Source organism: Carassius gibelio, chromosome A18, assembly GCF_023724105.1.
Source record: "Carassius gibelio isolate Cgi1373 ecotype wild population from Czech Republic chromosome A18, carGib1.2-hapl.c, whole genome shotgun sequence".
In the NCBI taxonomy this organism is placed as follows: Eukaryota; Metazoa; Chordata; class Actinopteri; order Cypriniformes; family Cyprinidae; genus Carassius; species Carassius gibelio.
Window position 1 is genome coordinate 6,446,250 of NC_068388.1, and position 27,918 is coordinate 6,474,167.

At 40.4% G+C, this 27,918-nt stretch overlaps 1 protein-coding gene across 1 annotated transcript in view; it reads left to right on the forward strand.

Moving 5' to 3' along the window:
• tbxas1 (thromboxane A synthase 1 (platelet)) overlaps positions 1–27,792 on the forward strand; it is a 65,466-nt gene extending 37,674 nt beyond the window's left edge. Inside the window, exons 7-14 of the mRNA XM_052531391.1 lie at positions 2,239–2,327; positions 2,404–2,552; positions 2,772–2,902; positions 2,988–3,329; positions 25,625–25,713; positions 25,942–26,079; positions 26,510–26,672; positions 26,794–27,792. Of these exons, the coding sequence (XP_052387351.1) occupies positions 2,239–2,327; positions 2,404–2,552; positions 2,772–2,902; positions 2,988–3,329; positions 25,625–25,713; positions 25,942–26,079; positions 26,510–26,672; positions 26,794–26,889 (1,197 nt within the window). The 3' untranslated portion in view covers positions 26,890–27,792. The remainder of the gene's footprint in view (positions 1–2,238; positions 2,328–2,403; positions 2,553–2,771; positions 2,903–2,987; positions 3,330–25,624; positions 25,714–25,941; positions 26,080–26,509; positions 26,673–26,793) is intronic.
• Positions 27,793–27,918: the final 126 nt, after the last annotated feature.

Here is a 27,918-nt window from a genome sequence, read left to right on the forward strand (position 1 = left end):
ATGGTGTGACATCATTCGGGAGAAATCCGCACACATCACTCTCCATCCATCATCTCTGAACACATTGTGGGAGAGAAATACTGCACAGTGACACAAACTTCTAATGAGCTCATAAACGTCTCAATCCAAGTCTCTGAGCTGTGTCTTAAGGCACGTCCATTAACTTAATCACAGTAAACAAAGCCATAATGCTCGCTTTTTAAAAACCAACAATATCGAGTTCCACTGCTAAATAGTAGCTGTATTTGGCGGATGATTTTATGTAAAATAAAACCGGGATCAAAATTCAGCTTGCCTGAATGTTTAATGTATAGCTGAGCTCCTGCTCCTGTCCTTCTCCATCAGCCTTTCCAGTCTTCTTCATCTAACTGCCTGCATGGAGTCAATATGCATCAACAAACACACACATGGGACGCACACACATATTCATCTCATTTACCACCAAGTACGGCCTCACCGAGATGTAATTTGTTCCAGGAAACCTGAGATAACTTGACCACTGGTGAATATAAAATGTGTTGAATAACAAAGCATTTGCTTAGACTACTGTATATAGACACCATTGAGTCATTTGTGGGACTTCAAGAAACTGAATACTTTGTAGTGTAAGATGCATAGAAATGCTGATGCAATGATGGAAATAATTTAAAATCGGTTCCTAGACTTGTAGGGACCTGACTACATAGACAGGATTTTAAGGGATCATGTGTTAGGTATTCAAGTGAAGATTGTACAATGTTGGAAATCTTAGATAGCATTGCATGTACAGTAACTACATTACAGTTGAGAAATGAGAGGTTTTGAAAGAAGTCCCACTGGGGACATCCATCCAACCAGATAAAAACCTACCATTGTCTGGTTACTGTATCACTTTAAGTTGTTTTAGCTATTTTTGTTTAGTTAGCAGGGATTTAAAATTTGTCTATTTTACCCAGTATTTGTGCATGATTTATTTATTTATTTTTGCTTATTATAGTGTTAGCTTAGTCACATGCTAACATCAAATTCTGTTGTGGTCAATCGTTTTGATTCTATCATGAGATGCCATAATGCCTACTAACTTCACTTAAAAAAAAAAAAAACATTTAGATCAGCTTTGCCAACTACATTCAACTGATTCTATCTGCCCTAACTTGCCAGGCATGAAAATTTGATTAGTAGGTTTGGCAGGGTAATTAAATGTTAAATTGATATCATTAGCTTCACTGTGCAATAAAATGTAAAGATCTGGCCAGAAACATCCCCCACCCCACAACAATCAGTACATAGCATCTTTGCGTTCTTACACTTCTGTTCCTTCCTATATTATTCTCTCCGTCCCTCTTTCCTCTAGTTCCGTATCTCTTTCTCTGGCTCTCACCCCCTGAGCAGGCAGGTTCAATAGGTCTTGTAAGAGCTGCTGGCTTATCACGGCTGCAGTCATGGGTGTCAGGGAGCAAAGCCATAGCCATCAACCCAGAGCATGGACAACCTCTCATCTCACTGAGATACAGAGGTCTGAAGAAGTGCAGTTCCAAGAATCATGTGTTTAGAGTAGCGTCATCTGTCTCGAGCCCTCGAATAGACCAAACTAAACAAGCCAAGCTGTTAGTCGGTTCCTTTCATTATAATAAACGATAAATAAACATTTGTGGATGAGTGTCAAATGATTCATTAATGAATCATTCTATATTTAACAAATTCTCAGTTAGTTACTCACAAATGACTGGAAACATCAATCCTATAAAGTCATGAATGTAAAAGTGTTGTTGTCCTATGGTAGGAATACCATAGTACTTTCCACAATAGAGCACTGTACTGTCAGTTTTTTAGTAAAAAGGGTACACTAGCAAGTATTTACTATATGGAAACCAAATGTCTCAAACTGTTTTATGGTTCGTTCTTAATAAATATAACAATTAATTAATCAGTCGCTTCTTGAGATCATAAAATTGATCCTTTTTACCATTGGTCATGCTCTCTGGGATCGAAAGCCATTAATGGACTTGCCTTGTGGCTCTTTCCAGTGTGCTTTTCAGGATGGTTGTGGGAAAAGGAAATAATACCATCAACAGAGACTACATCTTTGCATGCACAAACCATTTTCATCATTTGTGTTGGTTCTTTAGGAGGACACATTAGACTGCATTTATTCCTTGTTATTGGCTTGCAGTAATTTGCTGTAATCTAACTCCTTTGCATTGGTTTGTGGTGTTTACTGATTCGGAGATCTGTTTGGGCACAATACTTGCTTTGCAGATGGTTCCCCTCATCAACATGGCCACAGAGACGTTACTGAGAAACCTGAAGAGCCACGCTGAGTCCGGGAACAGCGTTAACATTCACAAGTACGGGTTTCTTCCAACACTTCTGTTTCTTTGATTATTTCAGAGCTTTCAATAGTATTAAACGTTTGTTTTGCAGGTGTTTCGGCTGCTTCACGATGGATGTAATTGCCAGCGTGGCGTTTGGTACGCAGGTGGACTCTCAGAACAATCCGGATGATCCTTTCGTGAACCACGCCTCCAAGTTCTTCGCTTTCACCTTCTTCAAACCCATTATGATATTCTTCAGTACGTTCAACCATCACATCCAGAACACAGTGCAGGCAGCATTCATTTTGGTCTCATTATTGTACAATGGATATCACAGCTTGGAAAGTGCTTCCGACAGATGATATGAAACTCTTTCAGTATACTGATATTTTTCGATTAGCATATTTATTATACAAGTAAGAGGAAAATGTCAACATTTCTGAAAAAAATTGTTTTTTTTCCTGGTTTTTACTGTAGTGGCTTTTCCATTTCTGCTTAAGCCTCTTGCTGGTCTCCTTCCCAATAAATCAAGAGATGAGATGAACAGCTTTTTTATCAAATGTATTCAAAAGATGATTAAACAGAGAGATGATCTTCCCCCGGAACAGGTATGGCCGTGAACAAAAAAATTATTTACGTAATCATTCCTCAGTATCAACCAAATAAACATGTTCGTGATCTGCTTGTCTCTAGCGGAGGCGAGACTTTCTGCAGCTGATGCTGGACGTCAGGACCGGCAACAAGTATATGTCTTTGGAGCACTTTGATGTGGTCAATGACGCAGATGAACAGGCTTGCACCGAACAGGGGATGGACAGCGGGCAGGAAAATGGACCAGGAAACGAGTCCACCAAGCGCGCCCAGCAGAAGAGAATGATGACGGAGGATGAGATTGTCGGTCAGTCCTTCATCTTCCTGTTGGCTGGTTATGAGACGAGCAGCAACACACTAGCGTTCGCCTGCTACCTGTTAGCACTCCATCCAGAGTGCCAGAAAAAACTCCAAGAGGAAGTGGATGAGTTCTTCAGCAGACACGTGAGTCAGGATTTAAATGCCTGTTGCACTTGGAAACCAACATTTATTGCATTCTTATTTTGAGAATGCTTCATGTTATGCACAGATCATTTATGGTATAAGTGACATTCTCTGCAATTTTTAGTACAAAGCCTTTTGTCATATTAGTTCTGCTGTGGATGCTCATAAATGCCGTTATGTGTCAAAAAATGCTTTTTGTCTTTGTCCTACATCTCTGTGTGGAGTCTCTGCTCTTAAGTTGGTTGCTTTGTTTCTTCGCATTAGTTTTGAAGGTCTGCAAGAGCCGGCCCGGCGCATTTCTCAGAAACCATTTACTATCAGGACCGCTGATTAAATTTACAGGGACGGAAACAAATGTTTTATGGGTGGGGTATATCTCAGTGGGCATAATGGGTAGGATATACCATAGAGCAGTGCTTTTCACTAGAAAGTCCTTGGGACCTTAAAAATTTTGTGAAAATGTAAAAAAAATTAAATGAGTTAAAATTTCATTCATTGATTTTTGCAAGTTTATACATCTAACAATACTCCTAATCGTAGGTAGAAAAAGATAATATTGTGAATAGTGTGTCAGTGTAATAGAAATTAAATATTTTCAATATTATTTTCCATAGAATTAATGTAATTTACCTACTGTACCAAATCTAGGGAATGCCAGTGGAAAAAAAAGCGAGTTAATATTTAGGCTTAGGGGTTTGTTGAAATCCCTAACACTAGCTATAGTGGTACTTGGTTTAGCAAAGACTACTAATAAAGAGAAAGACAGCCAGACGGGTAACATTTAAACAATTCAGGAAAGCTGCTGCACTGTGATACTGTGATAAAGCGCTCAGTTTGCAATGTGTCTGCTTGGATAATTTACTCTCCTCTATAAATATACAGTAGTGGCGGTTTGCAGTGATGATGGCGAATCTGCTGATTTGATGTCTTATGCTTGTGCATAATGTGCATACTCATGAGAGAGACAGAGGAGTTCTTGATTGATTCTCTGGAACAGTGTAATCTGTGCTGCAAAGCGCTGGAGAGGCGGGATGGTGATGAGGAGCAGGGTCAGATGTGGGAAGAGCCTCTAAATCAACATACGTTATTAGGGGATGATTCTGGCTCTCTCACGTTACTTTTTCCTGTTTGTTCCCCCTTATGTCAAGGGATCGCTCTTCCCTACTGCCTGAGCTTCTACAGTCTCAAACAAAACACTTTGCAAGATTCTTTATTTAATACGGTTTTAATGAAATCCGTAAAAAAAATAATCATTTGCGTGAAAGAAACTGCTAGACAGGAGAATAAAGATGTGAAGAAGAGAATATACTCAATATTAGTGGTGTTTGCTAAGATGTATTATTGCTTATAATTAGGGTTTTAGGGATTTAAACACACCACTAACCTTAAGTAGTAAACTTCAGCGCATAACTCGTCCCACATTTATGCTACAAACTTGAACGATACGTCAAATTATTTTACCTTTTTGCCAAAAGCTGTGATGTTTTTTTTCTTGATCGATGATGAAATGGGTAAATAAAGTAAATAAATAAACCTCAATCCATTTTCTAGTTACCAGAATGCCTTAGAGCAGGGATTCTTAAACTTTTTTTGACAGCCAAACCCTTTTGAATTAAAATATTGACTCGAAGTACCCCAAGATTTGCATGTTTTGAGTTTTATATTCTTTATATTTAAAATGAATTTAACACTACACCATTTTCGACTGAAAAGGAAAATGTATGCATTTTGGCCATCCATTTACATGGCAATGGCAATATGGGGAACTAAAAATGTAAAAGTGTTTTAGAGTTTTTTAAAACGATACAGTTATCGTCTACAAACTACCAAAATGTGAATTTGTGAAAATGGTGATGTCTTGCACGTACATGTTTTTTGTTCAGTTTATAGGCATGTTTGCAGGTTTATAGTATTTCTTAAAGTGACATTGCCATCTACTGGCCTGGCATGCACAAGACAGCATTTTTAGTAATTTTTGCGGATCTATGTGAAGAATCGCTTGACAGTGTTGCCAAATGTATGTGAAACTTACTCAGGTTTTAATCATGCGGCAACCACCTAGGGTCTCATTTATAAATGTTGCGTATGCACAAAATAGGCATAGAAATTGCATACGCAATTTTGTACGCACATATCTGGATTTATAAAAATAAACTTGGTGTAAATATTTATGCATCTTACGGACATTTTAGACCATGCTTACGCACTATTTTTCCTGGCGTGAGAAAATTGATGAAGTAAGGAACAATTTTAAAATCTGTTTCCATTTCAATATACACGTTTACATTAAATATTCTACTTTCATTATTGGAGATAAGCGCTGAAAATACATTCATTACGCAGAAGTTAATCTAAAATTATATGAATTTAGACGTTTAGTGGATGCGCTTGATCACTTTTCCTGTTGCACGCTGTTTTAATGACAGCGAGGAGTGCTATAGATGCATAATAATTCATCTTTAAACTAAACTGCAGATCTCATGCTATGCAGAAATATTTTAGTGAGAACAATGATCAATGATGATGTGATCTGGGACACTGCTGGATTCAGTGGTCCAACGGCCAATTGTCCGGTTTAAATAGGTCCAGTGATAATAGCTTACTGTACAGCCGCAGATTCCCAGAGGTGTTGATGTCAAGTGAAGTTATCTCTACAACATTATGAAAAATGCCACTGTATTTGAAGGATACAACTTGAAGAAAGTGGTAATTTGCATGTTTTCTTTTTAAAATAGACCACTTTGTCAGTGACTTGCCGAGTCAGACAATTCTATTTACACTGCAATAAATAAAGGCTAAAAATAACTAAAAGATGTTCACCTTATCAGCAAAACTACATTAAATTAAATTTGATTTTAATTGTTTAAAATAATTGAAATACTATTCGGCCAGTGGAAAGAAATGAAACCAACTTGCCTATATTCTAAATTATTTATCTGAGAACTAAAGTTTTGTTTTTAGGGGTTTTTATTTTTATATATTTATGCTAAAAAAAATTACAAGGATACTGAATTATTTTTAGCAATAAAAGTTGTGTATGGCACAAATAGCATTTATAGTCCATATCTCATATTTCCTTAATGTCTTGAACCTTTAACAGTGTTAAATATGGTGTCACGTGGATGGAAATATTTATAGAAATTATATGCAGATGAGGTTATGCATAGTAAAACTATGCATTGTAAGCTCCATATATGGTGATTTCGTGGAGGAGTCGGGGGGAAAATGCATGTATGCACAATCTTCCTCTGACTGGGATTTATAAAGGGTTGCACAGGTTCTGGTGTACCTTTTTTTGCATACGCAAAATCTAGCTTTTGTGCATACGTACACTTTTAGGATGAAATCTATAGAGAGTTTTATAAATGAGACCGATGCTCTCTCTCGTGAAGCCTACAAGGAAGTGACTTAAACTGTAATTCGTCTCCTGGCCACTAGAGGCTGGCTGCAAAAGGGAGTCAATCCCATAGACTCCCCATGTTAAAAACTCAACAGCAAAAAAAAAAACGTTTACAGCCTAGTTCAAAAAATTATTTTGGTCTATATCGCTAACTTTGTCCTTCGTGACAGCTTTGAAGGGGGTGGATTTTTTTATAACTCATCTGTTTAGCTTATATTAAGTCTTACATTTCTGCATAATTAAGGGTGTGGCCACTTGAGTGACAGGTCCGCCCACTTTGAACTTCAAAGACACTCTTCAGAAATCTACGGGTGACATCACGGCCACTGCGTCCATTTTTTTTATTCAGTCTATGGTTTTAAAACATGGTTGTCATGTAAACACTATTAACATCTTAGCAATCTCACAGCAGCCATCCACAACATGCTAGCCAGTGTTCATTTTTACAGATTTTTTGTTTTACTCCCAAAAATGTTTCAGTTCATTAATGCTGATGCTATCATTGTGTGTCGACAACCAGCACTTCAACATTCTACAGAAAACCTAGAAATCTAGTTTGATTTTGGCATCTGTCATATCCGTCAGCCACAGTGTTTTCTCATTTCATGATGTATTTTCTGAGCTCTCACACCTTTGCTTTCTCTCTGATGGCGTACATTTAAACAGCGTCTCTGTGAACCTGCATCTCTTGAATCCTGATACCTGCAGCCAGGGCCTGGCAGCCGCCCACCGGAGAAAGGGATCAAACTCGGCATTAGTTCAGCTCTGCGTCCTTCTGTCTACTCTTTCATCTCATTTGCTCATTCTTCATCGGTCGCCCCCCTCTGCTTCTCTTTCAATTTAAGCACTCCCTTTCCAACTTCCAATTTCTCCTCTCTGGAAGTCTGGGCATTTTTTAGATTGGATGAATGTTCTGCTAAGCTTTTAGCAGGGGTTCGTTTATCTTAAGTTCTGTAGATTGCATAGAGACATGCATTTAATGTTAAAGTCAAATGTACACTTGGAAAATAGAAAAAAATATGAGGGTGTTTTCTTTATTTTAACATAGACCTTTTAGTCTATCAAAATGTGGTCTGAGCGATTTCTCACAATAATGCATCATTTTATGGTTTTCTTATGCAACGCATCTGGCAAAGAGCATATCACTTTAATCGTACTTTACATTTTGAGGTTAGCTAACAGGATTCCTGGGATGGAAAGCTGTTTATAAACCCACTCGCCGTGAAGTTTTAAAATAAAAGAGCTTATGACAGAAGTTATAAAAGCAGTGAGCATTACAAGCAGCACAATAAAACTCAAGCTCAGCCTTGGCCTTGTCTCATGACGCCTTGTGACTTAAGTCGACTGTATAGCCGGCAATAACTTAATACTCTCTTTATATGGAGCAGCTGGGGATCCATCTGGCCTGGTGTATACTGAAGGTCAGACTCATCTAGCCCACTGCTATAATGTCTATCAGCGCTCTCGTGCTCAGCCTAGAGAGAAAGTGTCTTCAGGTCCTCCTTCAGAGTGGTTTTATTCCCTAAACGCCCCTTACCGTGTGCGTGTCGCTCTCAGTTTCGCTCTCAAAAGCTTCTCAAATGTCACTCTCCACACACGCCCTGCATGAGGATGCTCAAAGTGTTTTGTGCCAAAACGCACTAGAGTGTAACCACTTCAGTGCACTGCCGAAGGTGTTTACCTGACGCAAACAGTTTTTTAGTGGGAAAATCATATTTAACAAATATAAAAGTAATTTAAAGCTCATTTAAGATGAACCTTTATTTTTAAGAGTGTAGCTATCAAATATCATTTGTATGTTTATTCAGATTTAAATATGCATCAAGACCAGTCACACCAGATTTGATATCCTTAAACAGTTATCATGGACATGTTTGACTGTACTGAAGTGCAAATACGATTTGAAAGTTAGGTCAAGTGAATCTATCGTCAGATCTTTTGAATGGCTTGTGAATACCTAGAATATAGTGCACAAGTCGTATTGACTGTATTTATGCTGTTTTTCATCTGTTCACTGGAATGGAGCAGCTTAGACATTTAGTAAAAAAAAAAAAAAAAAAACTCCCTACTTAAAGACATACAGGTTTGCAACATGAGGTTGAGTAAATAACAACAGAAACTTTTGTGAACTATCCCTTTAACAATATAGAAATGTGGCTGTGATAAATTACTAGTTCTCACTTACACATCCGTGACCTTAAACTTTATGTCAAGGCTGAGTTCTGAAATTACTGTCATCGATTTACCAGTTTGATTTTTACCACTGGGACAGTTTAAGTGGCAAACATGTGAATGGTTCGCTCCACTGACCTGGTGAGCACGTCACCGGCTGCACACATTGTGTCTGCCGTTCTAGCCTTTCATTTTCCCTTCCTAGGCTGTGTGGTGCCGTCCTGGGTGCCCATCATTAATTTGCCTTTTTATCTGCATAAATAACAGGGAGCTGAAGCACAGCACTACCTAATGATTCATCCAGAGGCGGGAGACGGGGGCAAAGAGGCAAGAAACTGAGCAAAATTACATGGTTCCAGCTAAGACCTCTCCCACAGAGAGAGAAATAGAGCGAGAGAGTATTTTTATTCTATTTTTTCTAAGAATTCTCGCCAATTTATTTTATCTCTGTCAGCATTTATTGGATCAAAATTCAGTAAAAGCCATACTATGAAAAAATGCAACTTTAAAATTTCAACAGATATAAAAAAAAAATGCTAATTTAAAAATACATGTAGAATAATGTTTCTATTATAATATTAAAAAAAAAAAAATTCTTAACTCCGGTCTTTAGTATCACATGACCTTTGAGAAATCATTCACATATGCTGATTTGCTGCTCAAGAAACATTTATTATTACCAGTGTTGAAAACAGCTGTGCTGTTTAATATTTTGGTGATAATTACTCACTAATTACTGACCAATAATTTAACGGTACTCTATATTTACACTGAAACATTACCGTTTATGGCATCTCCCAATTGTTATTAATATGAAATATCATGGTGATAATACAGATTAGCTGCATTTATTAAAATAATATAAAACGGCCTATGTAAAAGTTATTTGATTCGTGGAAATCAAAGATGCAGAAAAATTGTCATCTTGTCATGTTACTTACCCTCATGTAATTCCAAACCCGTATGACATAATTTTTTTCCATGCCAAAATTTGTACTGAAAAAGTACTCTAAAGCACTAAAAATAGTCTATACGACTGATGTGCACATTCCAAGTCTTCTAAAGTCATACAATAGCCAATTTAGGCAATTTAGATCTCAATCTATCATCTCAAGCTACCATATAACTGAATAAGATTGGGAATACAGTTCAAGAATCATCTGTTCTTTTAAAAGCACTTTTATGGTGCTTTTTTGTCCTTTCTGAAGTTTAAAAGTCAATTTTGGGACACGATGAGGGTGAGAGAAATGGCAGAATTAATGACAGAGTACATTTTTGGGTGAACTATACTTAATAATTTGGTCAGCAGAGTGTGTTGTTAGAAGGAAGAGAGAGAATGAAAATCTAGAGAGCATGTACAGTAAAAGAGGATATCACAAAGAATGCTGCACAGAGACACGGTGGAAATAGCAAAGAAAGATGGCAAAGGAGGAAACAGACGGTAGCTAGCTTTTCCTATCTGTGAATAATTCATTGGTGACGTTCCTCTGAGGCTCGGCCTCCAGGCGGCTCTTTCCCTCATTCAGAGCAGTGATGGGCTCCTCTCCCTTCCCTGATAGCACTCCAACCTGAATAAAGAGCTTGATTCTCCCCCGCTAAATTCAATAACACAGCCTTTGATCCCTCCGGAACCACAGCGCTGTTTCTGTCAGTTTCCATTGATGTGGCTTATGGCTCTCTCATTGCTAATGCAACAGCCTCGCCTCTCGGATTTAGAATTTAGGAAATTATGTATACACTGTGTACTTGAATGAGCGCAAATAGCTTGATTGTGCTTCTAGCGCGGTTTAGTCTGCTTGCGCTGACTTTTATCTTTTATTTTAATGCGTCACGTGAGCAGATCCATGAAGAGAACAGTAGATGGAGAGAGAGGCTAAAATAAGCTTCAAGGTGTTTGGTGTTACAAAACCTATTGTGCTGCCTACCTAGACAGTGCACTTGTTTTGGTGGTTATTTTTTATTTATTTATTGGCCAAATTGCCAGAATGCAAAGCTTGATTTATAAAAATTGTATCTAAGATGACAGATAAGGATCATTAAAAAGTATATAGACAAATTATAGCCAGTCCTTTATTTGCGGTGTATTCTGTGTGTTTGTTCGATTTCTAGTGTTAGCTTAGCAAGAAGACACTGTACCGTGCCATCTAGTGTATGAATTTGATAGTGTCATCTCAAGTGTCAAATTGAACACTTGACCCTTTTTTTTATTCTATTTAGAATAATTAGCTGTTTTCCAGTAAAAATTGTGTGAATGTGACGTTGCATAATTATCCACTATACATACTTGTACTACAAAATGATGGCTGATAACTGATAAATGGCCAATTTTGTCAATACAATAAATAAATACACTACAATTAAAAAGTTTGTAAGATGTAAGGTCAGTAATATTTTTGATCAATTAATACTTTAATTCAGGAAGTATGCATTAAATTGTTCAAAAATTCAGCTCTGCATCAGTGTTAATTTCGTTGACTAAATATTTTCGTCATTATTTTCGTCACGAATATATTTTTGCGGACGAAAACGAAACGAAAACTAAAATAGAAGGCACTGATGGAGACTAAAACTATGACTAAATTGATTGACATTATCGTCAACGAATAAAGGATGAGACGAAAATAGACTGTGACGAAAATCAAATCAGCAGAGGGAGAGATGCGAGGAATGAGCAAAAGAACCGGCAAAATGGAACAGGCGAGACTGCATGAGAGAAGAGAACCAATCCGAGCCTGACTTATTGAGACGTGAAGCGAAGGTTTTCAGTTTTTAAATGAGCTCCCGGGAAGACGGCATTCGAAGAGGTGATGTCTAAAAGAGCGACAAAATGTCCACAGCTCACTTCACGTTTGACAACGAACAAAACAAAGCGTAAAGCACGCGGAGCGCTCATTCGTGGCAAGAACACAACCAATTTGAAAAGACATTTACAGACGAGCCACCTGGACATTTTCTCAAATGTAATTTCACAACAATGTTCTTTTGTTTATTGAGCTAAGCAAAATTGGAAGACTGCAGTGCGTAGATGTTGTAGCATTAAATATTACGAACTGAAAAGTACTGTAAAATAGCCCCTTCTTCAAGTTAGATGAGAGCACACTACTAATACGTAATATTATGATAAATACATTTGATTAATATTAATGTTTAGTATATTTTATAATGTTCTACTTGTTGACAATATCACAAATATTTCTATATTAGTCATGTGAAACATGAATGTTCACATCCTATCATTATACATACAAATCTAGCAATATTGTAGTATTTAAAACATACAATATTGCTAGACAAATGAATACCTTATAAAATCTTGTTACTTTTTTTTATCCACCTAGCTGCCAACATATTAAATATTTACTTTAAATGTATGCACTTATTGTTCAGCTCAGCTGTAAGCTTTAAGGTCCTGGACCTAACGTTATTTTTCTTTTATTGATGGTCAATTGGCAGCTAGTTATTGTTTACATTATCATGACAGTGTTTGTTGCTGCATAAAAGCTTTTGAATCGAAATAAAGACACAGTTGTGTTGAAATAAAGTTGAATTTGTGTTTTATATATTTTGGTTAAGTTTGTTTCCTATACCAGCTGTAAAAAATTGTCTAGTAAATCTGTTATTGATTTTAGTCTTATTTTAGTCGACTAAAATACCAAGCAATTTTAGTCGACTAAAATAAGACTAAAATTAAAACAAATCAGATGACTAAAACTTGACTAAAACTAAAAAGAATTATAGTCAAAAGACTAAGACTAAAACTAAATTAAAATTTCGTGTCAAAATTAACACTGCTCTGCATGACAGAAATAATTACATTTTAAAACTATATTAACATGGGAAAGTTATGTAAATTCGAACAATATTTCACAATATTATTATTTTTAATGCAGTCTTGGTGAGCATAAGAAATAAAACCAACCTCAAACTTCTGAACAGTTGCATCAAAAAAAAATACAAATTTGGTTGTTTTAAATGCTACAAGTAAATTAATATCTTATCTTTACAGTAATATCACATTTTATTGGAATAGCATTCAAATGTTACAGACATCAGCTTTAAAGTAGTTGCTATAAATTGCTACTTCGCCAAGAAAATGCTGAGATCAGACAATAATTTGCACAAGTGTGTAAGTGTGCGTTTGTGTGTACGCACGGAGCCACACTATCCACTGCTTAAGGTGATGCCTAACGCTCCTATTGTGCTTCAGGCTAAAGACAGCAGAGAGAAAGACAGAAACATCCCCTCTGGATGCAGAAAAGGAAGGGAAAAGTGAGAGCTTCAAGATTTCTCTTTGTTTTACATTCCCCGTCTCGTTTCCGCTCCCCTCTCTCCCCAGGGCAGTATAAGCAGAAAAGAAAAAGAGGTACGTGAGGCTGCATATGTCAAACTGAGTCCTCATATTGAGATATTTCAGTCCCACCTACAGGCAGCAGGTCATCTGTACTTTTCCAAGTGCTCTACATGTCCCAATTGACTTCTAAAGCACACACACACACACACAAACACACATAAGGCATGTGCATTCATGCACAAACAGTCATGGTCCACTTCATCACGCTTGCGATGTTACCTAACAGGGTTTTCATATCAACCAGTATTATATCATGCAGAATAAAGAGGCACTTTCGCTAAGTTTCCTCTGAACAGATGTCTCCATTGTGTCGTTATGATGTTGATACTGGTGAAGGCGCTATATGACTCCCTTGTTTGTTATTTGGTCTTTGTGCTGGCCGTTTCAATCACCGCTGTATGTGTAATGGAACGGAGCAGATGGAGTCATCAAACCACTGCTGCCACTGTAGAAGGGCCAGAGAATATGTAAGGTCCCTTGGGACAGGAAGGAAGGAGACTTGTAATGTGCCTGATTTAAGCAACCATAACAAATCCTCCAGCAGTCAGCTGCACCTCATCCTGACGCGCGTGTTGAATGTCAACAGCTATCAGATGCTTGCCATTGTTTGAGAACCACCTAAGCCGGGACTCCGGGGGGGATATGCAAATGAAGCACACACTGTGGCAATGAAAATGTGCCTCATTATTTACCTGCCATCATTAGGCTTTATTCAAATATCGTGCATATATCTGTATCGCATGTAGGGATATGCTAAAACCTTTCAATAATTCACTATTTCTGTGATCAGCCTTAAGGAAGTCTTGTATAATTAAAATGGTTTAAGTTCACCTAACCACCCAACCACACACATATCTCGGGAATTTGACAGAAGACATGTTCACGAGTCAAAAAATAAAACAAAATAAACATACACATACAAATGAATACACACCCACCCAACCACACTTGATTAAACTGCTAGTTTTAAATAAGATACAGGTTGAGTAGTGCATCTAAATGAAAGATTTCAGTCAATTTTATACATACAGTAACATGTAAATGTGTGTGTGCGTGTAAAAATCTGTTTTTAATAAAAAAACATTCACTAGTTCTACACTGAAGTAAATGCATTGTATTATTAACTTATATATAGATAGATATAGATGTATATTGATATATAATACATTTAGATGAATTAGTCAGCCTTAGTAATTGACTAGTCACTTGTTGGACACCTGGTTAACCATCATGACCTGTCCACAACATCACCCCCCCCCCCCCCCAAATCCTGTCTTCAACATCACCGCCAATAACCATGAAGCTAAAATATGTACCCTCTAATATTTAATATAAATAATACATACATAATTTGACAGACTACAATGCTTGCATAATAAGTGAAGGTAGGTAGGTATTCCTGTCTGGCAGAGGCAAAGGTGACTGAAAGCATGTGGATTTGCATCCAGCATAATGAGTATTTCAGCTGCACTCACTGGCTGAATCATGATGGCAAAAACCCCTCATAATTGCTTTTGTAGCAGGGAGCCTCATGACCCGTCATTTGATTGTCCATTATGGTTGTATTTTCCTGCACATTAAGTCAAATTGAATAAAAGGTGTCCAGGTCTGTGGTGGTGGGGTGGGGGGAGTTAAATCCCGAAGGCCGCACTGGGCAGTAATAGCTCTATCACAGACACACAGCAAGGCCACGTGAAGAGCATAATGAGCATCAGGCACATGGATGAGATGCACAGTGGGTTCACGGCCTAGCTGAATGGACAGAGGTAAAGAGGAGTGTAGTGGGGCCGGGGGCTGGGATGCAGCCTCGATGGAGCCCAATCATTGTGGATGAAACTGAGATGCACCACTACCCAGCATTCCCTTCTATAGATTAGATATTTTCAGTCTGAATTCTCCCGGCGCTTCTCTACACATTGGGCTGGAACAGCTCAAACATTTTGAATGAATGCATTATTAAGAGAAGTCTACATGGAAACCTCATTCTTTAAAGTGAACCAATCCAGTGCAAGAATCACACACCACAATGCCAGTTATTGCAAAAATATGTTTCATTTGGGATTCGGTTTTGTGTAGATTTGAGTCCATCTGTTGTGTCTTTATTGTTGTTTGTCCCTCTCACCATTGTGTTGCAGAAGCTCCCAACTGCACTGGAGTTCTAATCTATGTGGAAGCATTATATATATATATATATCTATATATATATCTATATATCTATATATCTATATATATATATATATAGATATATATATATATATATATATATATATATATATATATATATATATATATATGTATATGTATATATATCTATATATATATATATATATATATGTATATATATATATATATCTATATATGTATGTATATATATATATATATCTGTATATGTATCTATATATCTATATATATATATCTATATATCTATATCTATATCTATATCTATATATATATATATATATAGATAGATAGATAGATAGATAGATAGATAGATAGATAGATAGTCCCATTATATTAATGTCTTTATCAAATTAAAGTGATTTTATATAGAAAGGCATATTAAATGTGTTTACTAAATAATAGCATTATGTAACATTTATGTAAAAATGAACCATACTTATTCTGACCAGTACTTGTTATAAAATAAAATATTATTATACTAAATTTTATTGTATTTTAAATGATTCAAAACTAGCTCTCAAATGGGTAAATCTTAGTGGTTTGTCTTATGTAATTCATGGTAAAGGTGGGTATGGTAGTCATTATTTTTTGCTCAGAATAAAAGTAAGACAGCAGGACACATTCAGAATATACACGGTAGGGTTATTTGTTGTGAACCGCTCAATTAAAATTTTAAGACCAGTACTACCTGGTGTCAGGGAAAGGAACAGGACCCAACTGCGGTAGAATGAATGAGGCGTTTTATTGAGTTACTCAGAGGACTTAATCCATTGGAGCATGAGAGAGTCAGCGCTCTGCATGTACAGCCAGCTCGAAGATCCCTACGGCGACCGCCGCACAGCAGGGAGGAACAGGTGGCAGATCAGCGCTGGCGAGCCGAAGCGTCCGAAGGCAATGCACAGGTGAGTCGAGGCAGCCGCCTGGTTGATGAGGACTACTGAGTACGAAAGGCAAGCAGGGAAAAAAAACAAAAAAAAGCAGGCCGACTAGATAGAGAAAGATACAAAAACCGAAGTCAGGCAAACTAAGACAAGCAAATAGAAACTTACTCTAGCAACGCTTACGGACTGACACAAGATAGCAAACACAAGGGTAAGATAAAGGGAAGATAATCAGAGTAATACAGGGTGCAGGTGAGGGAGAAAACGTTAACAGGGATAACAAGAGGGGCGGAGAAAACATAGCGAGAAAAGTGAAACACCTGGAGAGCCAGCAAAACCCAAATCATGTGCTCCAGGACAGAAAAGGCCTCAGCCCCCACTGAGATCATGACAGTACCCCCTCCCCCAGGAACGCCACCAGGCGACCTAAGGAAGGGGCTTACCATGTTTGCGGAAGTCGTCGATCAGTGACCGATCCAGAATGTCCCGAGCTGGGACCCAACTCCTCTCCTCCGGGCCGTAACCCTCCCAGTCCACCAGGTATTGAAAGCCCCTGCCACGACGACGAACATCTAGTAATCTCCTAACAGCATAGACAGGAGAACCATCCACTAGACGAGGGGGAGGGGGGGCAGGGGAGAAACTGTTGGTATTAAGAGGGGATCTTAAAACTGGTTTAACCCTGGATACATGGAAAACAGGGTGAACCCGACCAAGAGAGGAGGGCAACTTGAGCCGTATCGCAGCCGGATTAATGACCTTGGTGATCTGGTATGGGCCAATGAACCTGGGTGCCAGTTTGCGAGAGACAGCCCTGAGAGGCAGGTCCTTGGAAGACAGCCATACCTTCTGACCACAGACATAACGGGGTGCTGGGGTCCGGTGGCGATCAGCCGCTGCCTTGGTCCGCCTAGAGGCCTGGGCCAGGGCCTTCCTAGCCTTCCTCCAGATGCGGCGACATCTTCGAACAAAGGCTAGGGCAGACGGAACTGCAGCATCGGGTTCCTGAGAGGGAAATAAGGGAGGGGAGTAACCAACAGAACATTCAAAGGGTGACATACCTGTGGATGCTACTGGAAGAGTATTATGGGAATACTCAATCCACGTGAGCTGTTGGCTCCAGGAGGCAGGGTTACGGAATGCCAGGCAGCGGAGAACTCGCTCGAGATCCTGATTGGCTCGTTCACACTGACCGTTGGTCTGGGGGTGAAATCCTGATGACAGACTTGTAGAGGCCCCAATCTGTCGACAAAATTCTTGCCAAAACCGGGAGACAAACTGGGGACCCCTGTCAGAGACTACGTCCACCGGAAGCCCATGGATACGGAAGACGTGGTCAATTACCAGTTGGGCGGTCTCCTTGGCAGAGGGGAGTTTGGGGAGGGGCACAAAATGAACCGCCTTAGAAAAGCGATCCACCACTGTGAGAATAACAGTGTTACCATTTGAGACAGGCAAGCCAGAGACAAAATCTAAGGCAATGTGTGACCAGGGGCGAGAAGGAATGGGCAAGGGTTGAAGTTGGCCAATGTAGGGACGGTTAGAGACCTTGTTTTGGGCACAAACTGAACAAGCCAATACAAACTGCCTGACATCCTGGCCCATTGAGGGCCACCAAAATCGCTGACGGATGGCAGCCAGAGACCTCCTGATTCCTGGATGGCAGGTGACCTTAGATTCATGCCCCCACCGAAGGACCTCGGGGCGTAACACTGCCGGCACGAACAACCGACCCGCCGGACACTCAACTGGTACTTCCACCCCTCGTCCGGCCTCCTCCACCCGCCGCTCGACGTCCCAGGAGAGCACCCCCACCACCACTCCATCCGGGAGTATGGTCTCGGTAGGCACCTCCTCTCCTGGGCGCTCGAACTGACGGGATAGAGTATCAGGTTTGACGTTCTTAGCCCCAGGCCGGTACGAAAGGGTGAAGTTAAAACGGTCAAAGAAGAGTGCCCAGCGGGCCTGGCGCGGACTCAACCTCTTGGCCGAACGGATGTATTCAAGGTTCTTATGATCCGTCCAGACCAAGAAGGGCAGCGCCGACCCCTCCAACCAGTGGCGCCACTCACCCAAGGCCAACCTCACCGCCAGCAGCTCACGATTACCTATGTCGTAGTTTCGTTCAGCCGGGTTAAGGCGATGGGAAAAATATGCACAGGGGTGCATCTTCCCATCCTTACTGGAGCGCTGGGACAAGACCGCGCCTACCCCAACCTCCGACGCGTCCACCTCAACAATGAATTGCCGTTCAGGATCTGGAACAGAGAGAACAGGAGCAGAGATAAACCGGGACTTTAAATTATCAAAGGCCTCCTGAGCCTGAGTACTCCAGGTAAACGGTACCTTAGTGGAGGTGAGCGCCGTTAGGGGTGCAGCTACCTGGCCAAAATTCCTGATGAATCGCCGATAAAAGTTGGCAAAGCCCAAGAACCGCTGCAGAGCCCTCCTGGAGTTGGGGACTGGCCACTTGGCGACAGCCTTGACCTTGGCCTGATCAGGCTTGATCTCCCCTTCTGAGACTACAAACCCCAGGAACGAAACGGACTTGGCGTGGAACTCGCACTTCTCCGCTTTGACATATAGCTGGTTCTCAAGAAGCCGTTGGAGGACCTGGCGCACATGCTGAGTGTGTACCTGAGGGGAGGGAGAAAAGATGAGAATATCATCAAGGTACACAAAGACAAACCTATTAATCATGTCTCCCAACACGTTATTGACCATGCCCTGGAAGACAGCCGGAGCATTAGTAAGCCCAAACGGAAGGACCAGGTATTCATAGTGTCCCGTGGGGGTATTGAAGGCTGTCTTCCACTCATCGCCCTCACGAATACGGATGAGGTGATAGGCGTTGCGGAGGTCTAATTTAGTGAAGACCTTGGCTCCCTGCAAAAGTTCAAAGGCAGATGACATTAACGGCAAGGGGTACCGGTTCTTTATAGTTATGTCATTTAACCCTCGATAATCAATGCAAGGACGCAGAGAGCCATCCTTCTTCTTAACGAAGAAGAACCCAGCACCAGCAGGGGAGGATGAGTGGCGGATGAGTCCGGCCCTTAAGGATTCCTGAATGTATGAGTCCATGGCCTCTCGTTCAGGACCTGACAGGGAAAAAAGGCGCCCCCGGGGCGGAGAAGTGCCTGGAAGGAGATCGATGGCACAATCAAACGGTCGATGAGGAGGGAGCGAGGTGGCTCGAGACTTGCTGAAAACCAGCCGCAGATCGAAGTACTCCGCCGGTACCCCAGTGAGGTCAGCAGGCTCCACCTGAAAAACAGGAGGCACAGACACAGGAGGAGAGGCAGAACCAAGGCAACATGCATGACACGACTGACTCCATGAAACAATTTGACTGTGGGACCAATCCACATGAGGGCTGTGCTGAGCCAACCAAGGATGTCCCAAAACAAGTCTGGCATGAGGGGACTTCAGAAGGTACAGCACAACGGACTCATGGTGATTGCCCGAAACAACAAGACTTACACGAGGAGTGGTGTGAGTGATGGTGGCGACCGGCTGACCAGAAAGACCCCAGACTGTGATAGGAGAAGGAAGAGAGACGGCTGGAATGCCCCAATTCTTTGCAGTGCAATAGTCCAGGAAACTGGCTTCAGCGCCAGAATCAATAAGAGCCTTGCAGGAGTGATCTGAGCCCTGGTACTTGATGGTGGCAGACAGTTGGGTACGTGACTGAGGGGAGATGAGGGGAGAAACGCCCACTAGGACTCCCCGGTTGACTAGTGGGCTCTGGCTTTTAATGGACATGACTGAACAAAATGACCTGACCCTCCACAATATAGGCAGAGGCCCTTCACCAGCCGATGTTGTCTCTCCTGGGCCGACAAATGCAGTCGCCCCAGCTGCATGGGTTCAGAATCCATCTGGGGTGATAGAGGCGGTTGTTGGGGCTTGAATGGCTGAGTATCTTCTAGCCCCCAAGATGGACGGGAAGTCAAACGTCGTTGACGTAGATGAAGACGGCTCTCGACTCGAATGGCCAAGTCAATAAAACCCTCCAGGGTCTTGGGCAGCTCGTGTGTAGCTATCTCGTCCTGAATGTCAAAGCTCAGGCCCTCCCGAAACATAGCCCGCAGCGCCTCCTCATTCCAACCACAAGAGGCCGCTAGAGTCTTAAACTGGATGGCGTACTCCGTAACAGAACGCCCACCTTGACGGAGCCGTGCGAGTCGGGAAGCAGCCTCATCCCCCTTCACGGAGCGATCAAACAGCTTCATCATTTCACAGCGAAAATCTTCAAAGTTTGAACAAAAATGGGCCCTCGCGTCCCAAACAGCCGTTCCCCAGTCGCGAGCTTTTCCCGTCAGCAGTGTGATGACATAAGCGATCTTCAAACGCTCTGTAGCGTAACGGCGCGGTTGCAGCGCGAACACCAACGCGCATTGAGACAAGAAAGCCCGACATGAATTCGGATCTCCGTCATACAAGGGCGGATTATTAGCGTGCGGCTCGGGCTCGAGCTGAGCGAGAGGCTGGGAACCCATCGGGGCGGCGGATGACAGAACAGTTTGTAGTTCACGGAAGCGATCACTTAATTCGGCCATTTGGGTAGTGAGTGTCTCTACCTCCTGAGCGGTGGACGAAAGCTGGCTGGCTTGGTGGCCGAGGAGAGCGCCTTGATGAGCGATAGCCGATCGAACGAACTCTTCACCCGCTGGGTCCATTTCTGGTCAGTCCGTACTGTCAGGGAAAGGAACAGGACCCAACTGCGGTAGAATGAATGAGGCGTTTTATTGAGTTACTCAGAGGACTTAATCCATTGGAGCATGAGAGAGTCAGCGCTCTGCATGTACAGCCAGCTCGAAGATCCCTACGGCGACCGCCGCACAGCAGGGAGGAACAGGTGGCAGATCAGCGCTGGCGAGCCGAAGCGTCCGAAGGCAATGCACAGGTGAGTCGAGGCAGCCGCCTGGTTGATGAGGACTACTGAGTACGAAAGGCAAGCAGGGAAAAAAAAACAAAAAAAGCAGGCCGACTAGATAGAGAAAGATACAAAAACCGAAGTCAGGCAAACTAAGACAAGCAAATAGAAACTTACTCTAGCAACGCTTACGGACTGACACAAGATAGCAAACACAAGGGTAAGATAAAGGGAAGATAATCAGAGTAATACAGGGTGCAGGTGAGGGAGAAAACGTTAACAGGGATAACAAGAGGGGCGGAGAAAACATAGCGAGAAAAGTGAAACACCTGGAGAGCCAGCAAAACCCAAATCATGTGCTCCAGGACAGAAAAGGCCTCAGCCCCCACTGAGATCATGACACCTGGTGTGTGATAGCAAAGAAGACTTTACTTTTGGGATACACTGAGATGTTCTCAAGGATGAACTCAACCTTCAGTCTCCACATTCTGGTTATATAGCCTTCTCAAAATGTGGTGCCGGTGGGGTTTCATCAGAGCAGTCCTCCACATACAGTACAACTCACATTCAATTCTGGCTCAGCACTCACTTCTCATGATCCATTCAGTTCCCAAAATATAAAGTCTATTGTGAATCTTCAGTTTCATTCAGAAATACGTCAATGTGGCAGCCGAAATTGTCTAATTTTCTGACTTTTCCACGCCTGCAGAGGCCTTGTGACTTGAGCTGGGACAAATTCTCCTCTGTCAGCTATTCAGACCATGACAAAGTATTGATTTTCTGCTCAGGTGATTTTAATTAGGCATTTTTAATTAGTTTGCCCATTGTTTGTCCTTCATTCTCCAGTTTAGGCATTGGCTAGGACTGTATCATTCATACAGCCGGCCCACAGTCTTCTGACATAGGCTGTCTCCAGTTGATAAGAGCACAATCAATGTCTGTGACACTCCCTGCAATTAGCTTCCCTAATTAACCATTTGGCCAAGGAAATAGTCACTGCAGGGGGCTGATTTCCGGGCTTGAGAGAAACCAGAGATGTTAATTCATGAGTTTCACCATTTACAATTCTAAACTGCCAAAAACGTGTTCATTTTGTTGAATGGAAAAGCAGTTATTTTCTTGTTGTTATAATGTATATATTGCCCTGAAATTAATGAACGTATTTCAGGAAGCCTGGAAATTACAAGCCATTACTGAATGAAGGTTATGATTCTTCTTTTTTGGTTTTGAATGTACTGTTGAGATTTGCTTGTATAATGCACAATTATCTGTGGTTTTAGAAACCTGTGCCTATCTGTTTCACACTACCAGAAGACAATGCAAGATGAGACTCACTGTGCTTATGCAGTAACGGCACTCTTGAGCATCTCCTGTCTGAACATGCAAGCCTCCATCACTATCAGTAACAATAAATAGCTCTTTCTGTGGAAACCTTAAGGGATGGGTGAGATAAGGAGCCACGTTAGCCGTTCTCATCTTGTACGCACCATTCAACCTGCATTTTCCCATAGAACTGGAGGGCTACATTTACGGTAATGTAAATTGGCTTTCAACTTGTGGATTTGCACAGCAAGGATAATATATACCCATGCATATAAATACATATATATATATATACATATATATATATACATATATATACATATATATATATATATATATATATATATATATATATATATATATATATATATCCAACTATAAGGAATTATGATATCATATAAGGAGATATACTTTACAATTCAGAAGTTGAGAAGAATAAAAAAGAAAAAAAAAAATTCAGAAATATTATTACAATTTAAAATAGCTGTTTTTCATTTAAAAATAGTAAACATATATTACACAATTATTTTATTCTTGTGTTGGTGGAACTAAAATTTCAGCAGCTTTTTCTTCAGTCTTTTAGTGTCACATGATCCTTCAGAAATCATTCTAATATGCTGATCTGATACATATGAAACATTTAATGTTATCAATGTTAAAAACTGTTTTGCTGCACATTTTCATGCTGGGTTGCCTTTGGATGTCCAATGTAAAATCTGCATCCTGAAGCAAAACCAGTTGCTTTCCACTGATGTTATGTCAGCATCCAGTTTCACCAAAAATTCCCATCACATATGCATACACACATATCATAGGCAGCCATCCGTAAACAGGAGGCCAAATGTCTAAAATTCAGAACTGATTGATTGCCTGTCTCCTCTATGACGTGAATGAAGGCAGGAGCATAAATAAGGGAGACGGGCAGACGTGAAGAGGCAGGCTGCTTGTGCTCCAAGGCCTGCGAACACTTCACACACACTCACGCAAGAGAAATGAATCTCATTTGCTGCAAAGAGCCTGATATTAATACCAAGGGGCACAGAAATATGCAGGGAAATGAGTTGTTTTAGCAGGGTGATCCTTTGAACGTGGCAAGGCTTTTTTTGTCTCTCTTAAAATAAGGAAATGTTTGAGTATTTTTAGGTCAAAGCATTTCCGCAGAGACCCGCGTTTCTAGTTTTATTAATTCCAATGGTATGGTCTTTTGGATTTTAATGATATGTTCTGTTACTTTTTAAGTGATTTTTTTTTATATACTTAATGAGAATGCATTAGGTTACTTGCATAGCGGAACGTGTTTGTTGTTGCCACATGAGAACAAGCAAATATGCAATTAAATTCAGAGCGTGTCTGTTGTGAATTAAGAAACACGGTAACATCTGAAGCACATCTTGAACTCTAAAGAGGGCCAATAATCAACATGTTTGAGGGCGAGGGGACTGTAAACATATTTAGACAAGGATTGAAGTTTCTTTTGCCATAAATCCCTTGTTTCATCACCAGTGATCTCATTATATTGTAGCTTAGCTAAGTGTCGGTCCACAAACAAGGTTTAGCACACTTATTAAACAAGAAATATCCTCACAAGATGAAAGCAGGCTGATTTTACCCTGTCTGACTTCTTATATTTATCTTTCATTTGTACTGTGTTCATCTGAGCTCTTCTTTGACCTCTTGAGAACAAAATTGCCTGCAGTCTCTGATCAGTTGTTAATAAAGGAAGATATTGCACATGCATTATAGCATGATTGTGCATAATCTATCCCTGACATCAATCTTTGCACTGGGCTTTTGTTTGTTTGATGAAAGCTTAAAAAAAGCATGAAAAAAGAGACTCAACCGAGACGTGAAAAATTGGCTAGCCTGTCTTGAAGGCCGTCTGACCTTGCTTTGTGATTTTCAAGGCATCCGTGTGCATCAGCGGAGTTAAATTTAGTCATACTTGAGGCTGCGAGTCAGAATAAACAGAGGGTCTGCAGCAATACGGTGAATAGTTCACATTCTCTCATAGAAATGACTGAAATAACACAAGAGCTGTGCCAAGACAATCAAAAAAAGCCTCTTTCATACTGAAACAAATGGCATAGAAAGGTAAATATTGATCGCATTGTAGTTTTGGGCAGAGATGCAGTAAAATATGTTTGATATGCAGTACTGGTATTCTTACAAATATTCTCCATAGTCAAGTAAATTGTAAGTAGTGCTTGTGAAGGCAAACATCATTATTGTTGTTTCTTTCTATTTATCATAACCGCTACAAAAAAAGAAAAAGAAAATGGAATGGAAATGGAATGGAAATGGAAAGGAGCACAGGTTCTTGTGACAGCTTTTTAAATGAACTTCTTGAAAGCGTGAGCCGTGACTGAACAGTCAAAGACTTGTCGAAATAGAACACAAAAACACCCTCCTGCAGAAAACAGGAGTCCCTTACAAGTCTTTACAGTCGTAAATCTAAGAAAACCTCTCAGTTCATGGTGAGTCTGTTGTCAGAGAACATCATATACCACACCATCCAAACCAGCTCGTCTGCTTCAGCAAGACAAAGTGCTGCCCCTAACAGCGTTTCATCTCTGCCATATCACTCTACACTGAAACCACAGTGACGCCCGACGAGAGCTGATAGTGTAGCCTGCCAATAGGGGGGCGGGTGCGTGTGGAGGATGTACCCAGCGTGCCAGAATCTCACCCTGCTGCATCCTCTCATTTGTGCAATGGATGCTTTTACTGGTGGAACAGAGTGACCCGAGAGCAGCTAGTCATTTATAATGCCCACATTGCATGTCTGGGGGCCTCAGAGGCAGAGGATGTGGGCAGAACTGTACGGGTGCGTGCTCACTGCCTGACCCCTATTTTCACAGAGACATGCAGTGATAGACTGCTTAGCATAGCCTGCTGGGCTGCGTCTGCTTCCATTTCAGTTCAAACAAAGGCTTCTTCTGTCTATATATGTATATATGTATGCATTTTTAAAAGCCATTTTATGTGAGAAGAATGGCTTGTGCTGTAAACTTGAAATTATTGCTGCTGTGCTTCCATCTATTGGCCATACATGGTAACTGTAGAGATATTGTTGTTGTCATGCTTAAAATGTTTAATTCTCTGTTTCAGGAGACTGCAGATTACACTAATGTCCAAGAGCTGAAGTATTTAGACATGGTTATAAGCGAGTCTCTCAGACTCTACCCACCTGCGTTCAGGTAGGACAGCTATTACTTATATATATAACCTGTTCAATCACATCACACAAAACCACAAGAAAGCAAGAATATTAATAACACTATTAAGGCTCTTACATGTTTTTAGACTTCAATTACTTGAAAAGACATCTATTGGAAATAAACTCAAATGGTTTGGGGCATTACACTTTTTTTTTCCCCCCAGAGTGAATCTTGAATATCATGTGGGTTTTGTTTATTTGGTCACAGATTTGCACGAGACGTTGATCAAGACACTGTGGTGAACGGCCAGCTTTTGCCTAAAGGATCATCTCTGGAAATCGCTACAGGTTTCCTTCACACTGACCCAGAGCACTGGACCGAACCTGAGAAATTCATCCCGGAGAGGTGTTATTTTTGGGGAATAAATGATTACAGCAAGGATGCGTTACATTGATAAGTAGAAAAGACATTTGAAATGTTATAGAAGATTTCGATTTCAAATACATTAACCAAGAATCCTGTATATACGTACATATCAATCAAAATATAAGACAGCCCAATTGTTTTCAACATTGAAAATAATAAGAAATGACTGGAGTAAAGGCTGCTGAAAATTCAGCCACCAGGAATAATTACATTCAAAAATATCTTCAAATAGAAAAGTTAATATAAACTATTTCATAATGTTAGTTTTTGCTTTATTTTTTATCAAATAAATTAGCCTTATTAAACAATGTCATCAAAACCATTTTTTTAGCTGTACACAAATCTTTCTGCATTTTATTTGCATGCCTCCCGTGTGATGTGCTCATAATGAACTCTGCATTTGTCTCAGGTTCACTCCAGAAGCCAAGGCCAGCCGGCACCCATTTGTGTATCTGCCGTTTGGAGCGGGGCCACGCAGCTGCGTGGGCATGAGATTGGCCCAGCTGGAGATTAAAATGGCTCTGCTTCACATATTTAGGAGGTTTAACATGATGGCCTGCGAGGACACTGAGGTTTGTTATCATTACACTGAAAAACTGCAGCTTTAGTATGCATGAAAACTCGGTTTTCCACAGATGTGGAGGTTTCCTGAGATACAAAACAATTGGACAGTCTATTTTTTATGTCACACAGGTTCCTCTGGAGTTGAAGTCGCACACCACCCTTGGACCCAAGAATGGTATTTTGGTCAAAATCACCAAGAGGGAGAATTTTGAGGATGAATCCTGATGGAGTTTTAGTTGTTACTTGGGCAGTTTGATCTAATTCATTCTAATCATATTATTTAGAATGGATCGATTGCCTAAAATCTAAATTCTTATTCTGGAATCACCTGACAACTAAATAAAATGTATCTGTGCTACTCGTTTAAATGAAACTGAATTCAACACTTAATTTACAACTAAGGCACAGATGTACATATGAGAAAAGCATCACACATACGCACAAGTCCCTCAAATGTAAATGCAACGACAGTACATGGAAGAAAAAAATCAGTTTGATGCAAATGATTTGATAGCAGGAACTGGGATTGGACATGTCTTGCCTTTACTGCCAGTCACATATTTGAGCTCCTGATGATTATGCTGATTTTAAATAATTGATATTACATTAAGCTGCAATGAAGACCCAGAGTGATGTGATTTTTAAGAGTTGAGTGTACAGAGTATGATGCAAGTTGAATGTGATCGTTTAATCAGAGTATGAACTCCACAAACTGACATTTTCAAATAATTTGAAATCAAACGTATTACATAAATAGTTTTTCTGTCAGAATAGGTGTATTTATCTTCAGTTACACATTTCATTTGATATCAACATTTTGGACCCACACATCAAAGGAATGTACAAATGCTACGATTTTGGGAGCTTCTACCTAGAGATCTGATTAACAGAACAACTCTCTTAGAGCTTGTCTTGGTAAATAAAACCAAGTTACTGTACTGTAGACTTCTCACTTCTCAGTTTAACCACAAGAGGTCACAGTAACTAGAGAATCTGTTACTACTCTATGTAGCCTGTGACAAACACCCGCTTCTGATCTTCAACTGATTTCCTTCTACATGTTCTGCTCCCTCTTGCCTGTGTCTTAATCTGTGATTTTGTTTTCAGTATTAAATGCTGCAAATTATTCCTAGTTGTGTCAAACCCTTTTGTGTATAGCTATGCTGTACTTTGCATATCAGCATTTTCCCAAAGGTCCAGGAATTTGATGGGTGGAAACATAAAGCAAAGCTTCAGTCGAATACTAACTCAGAG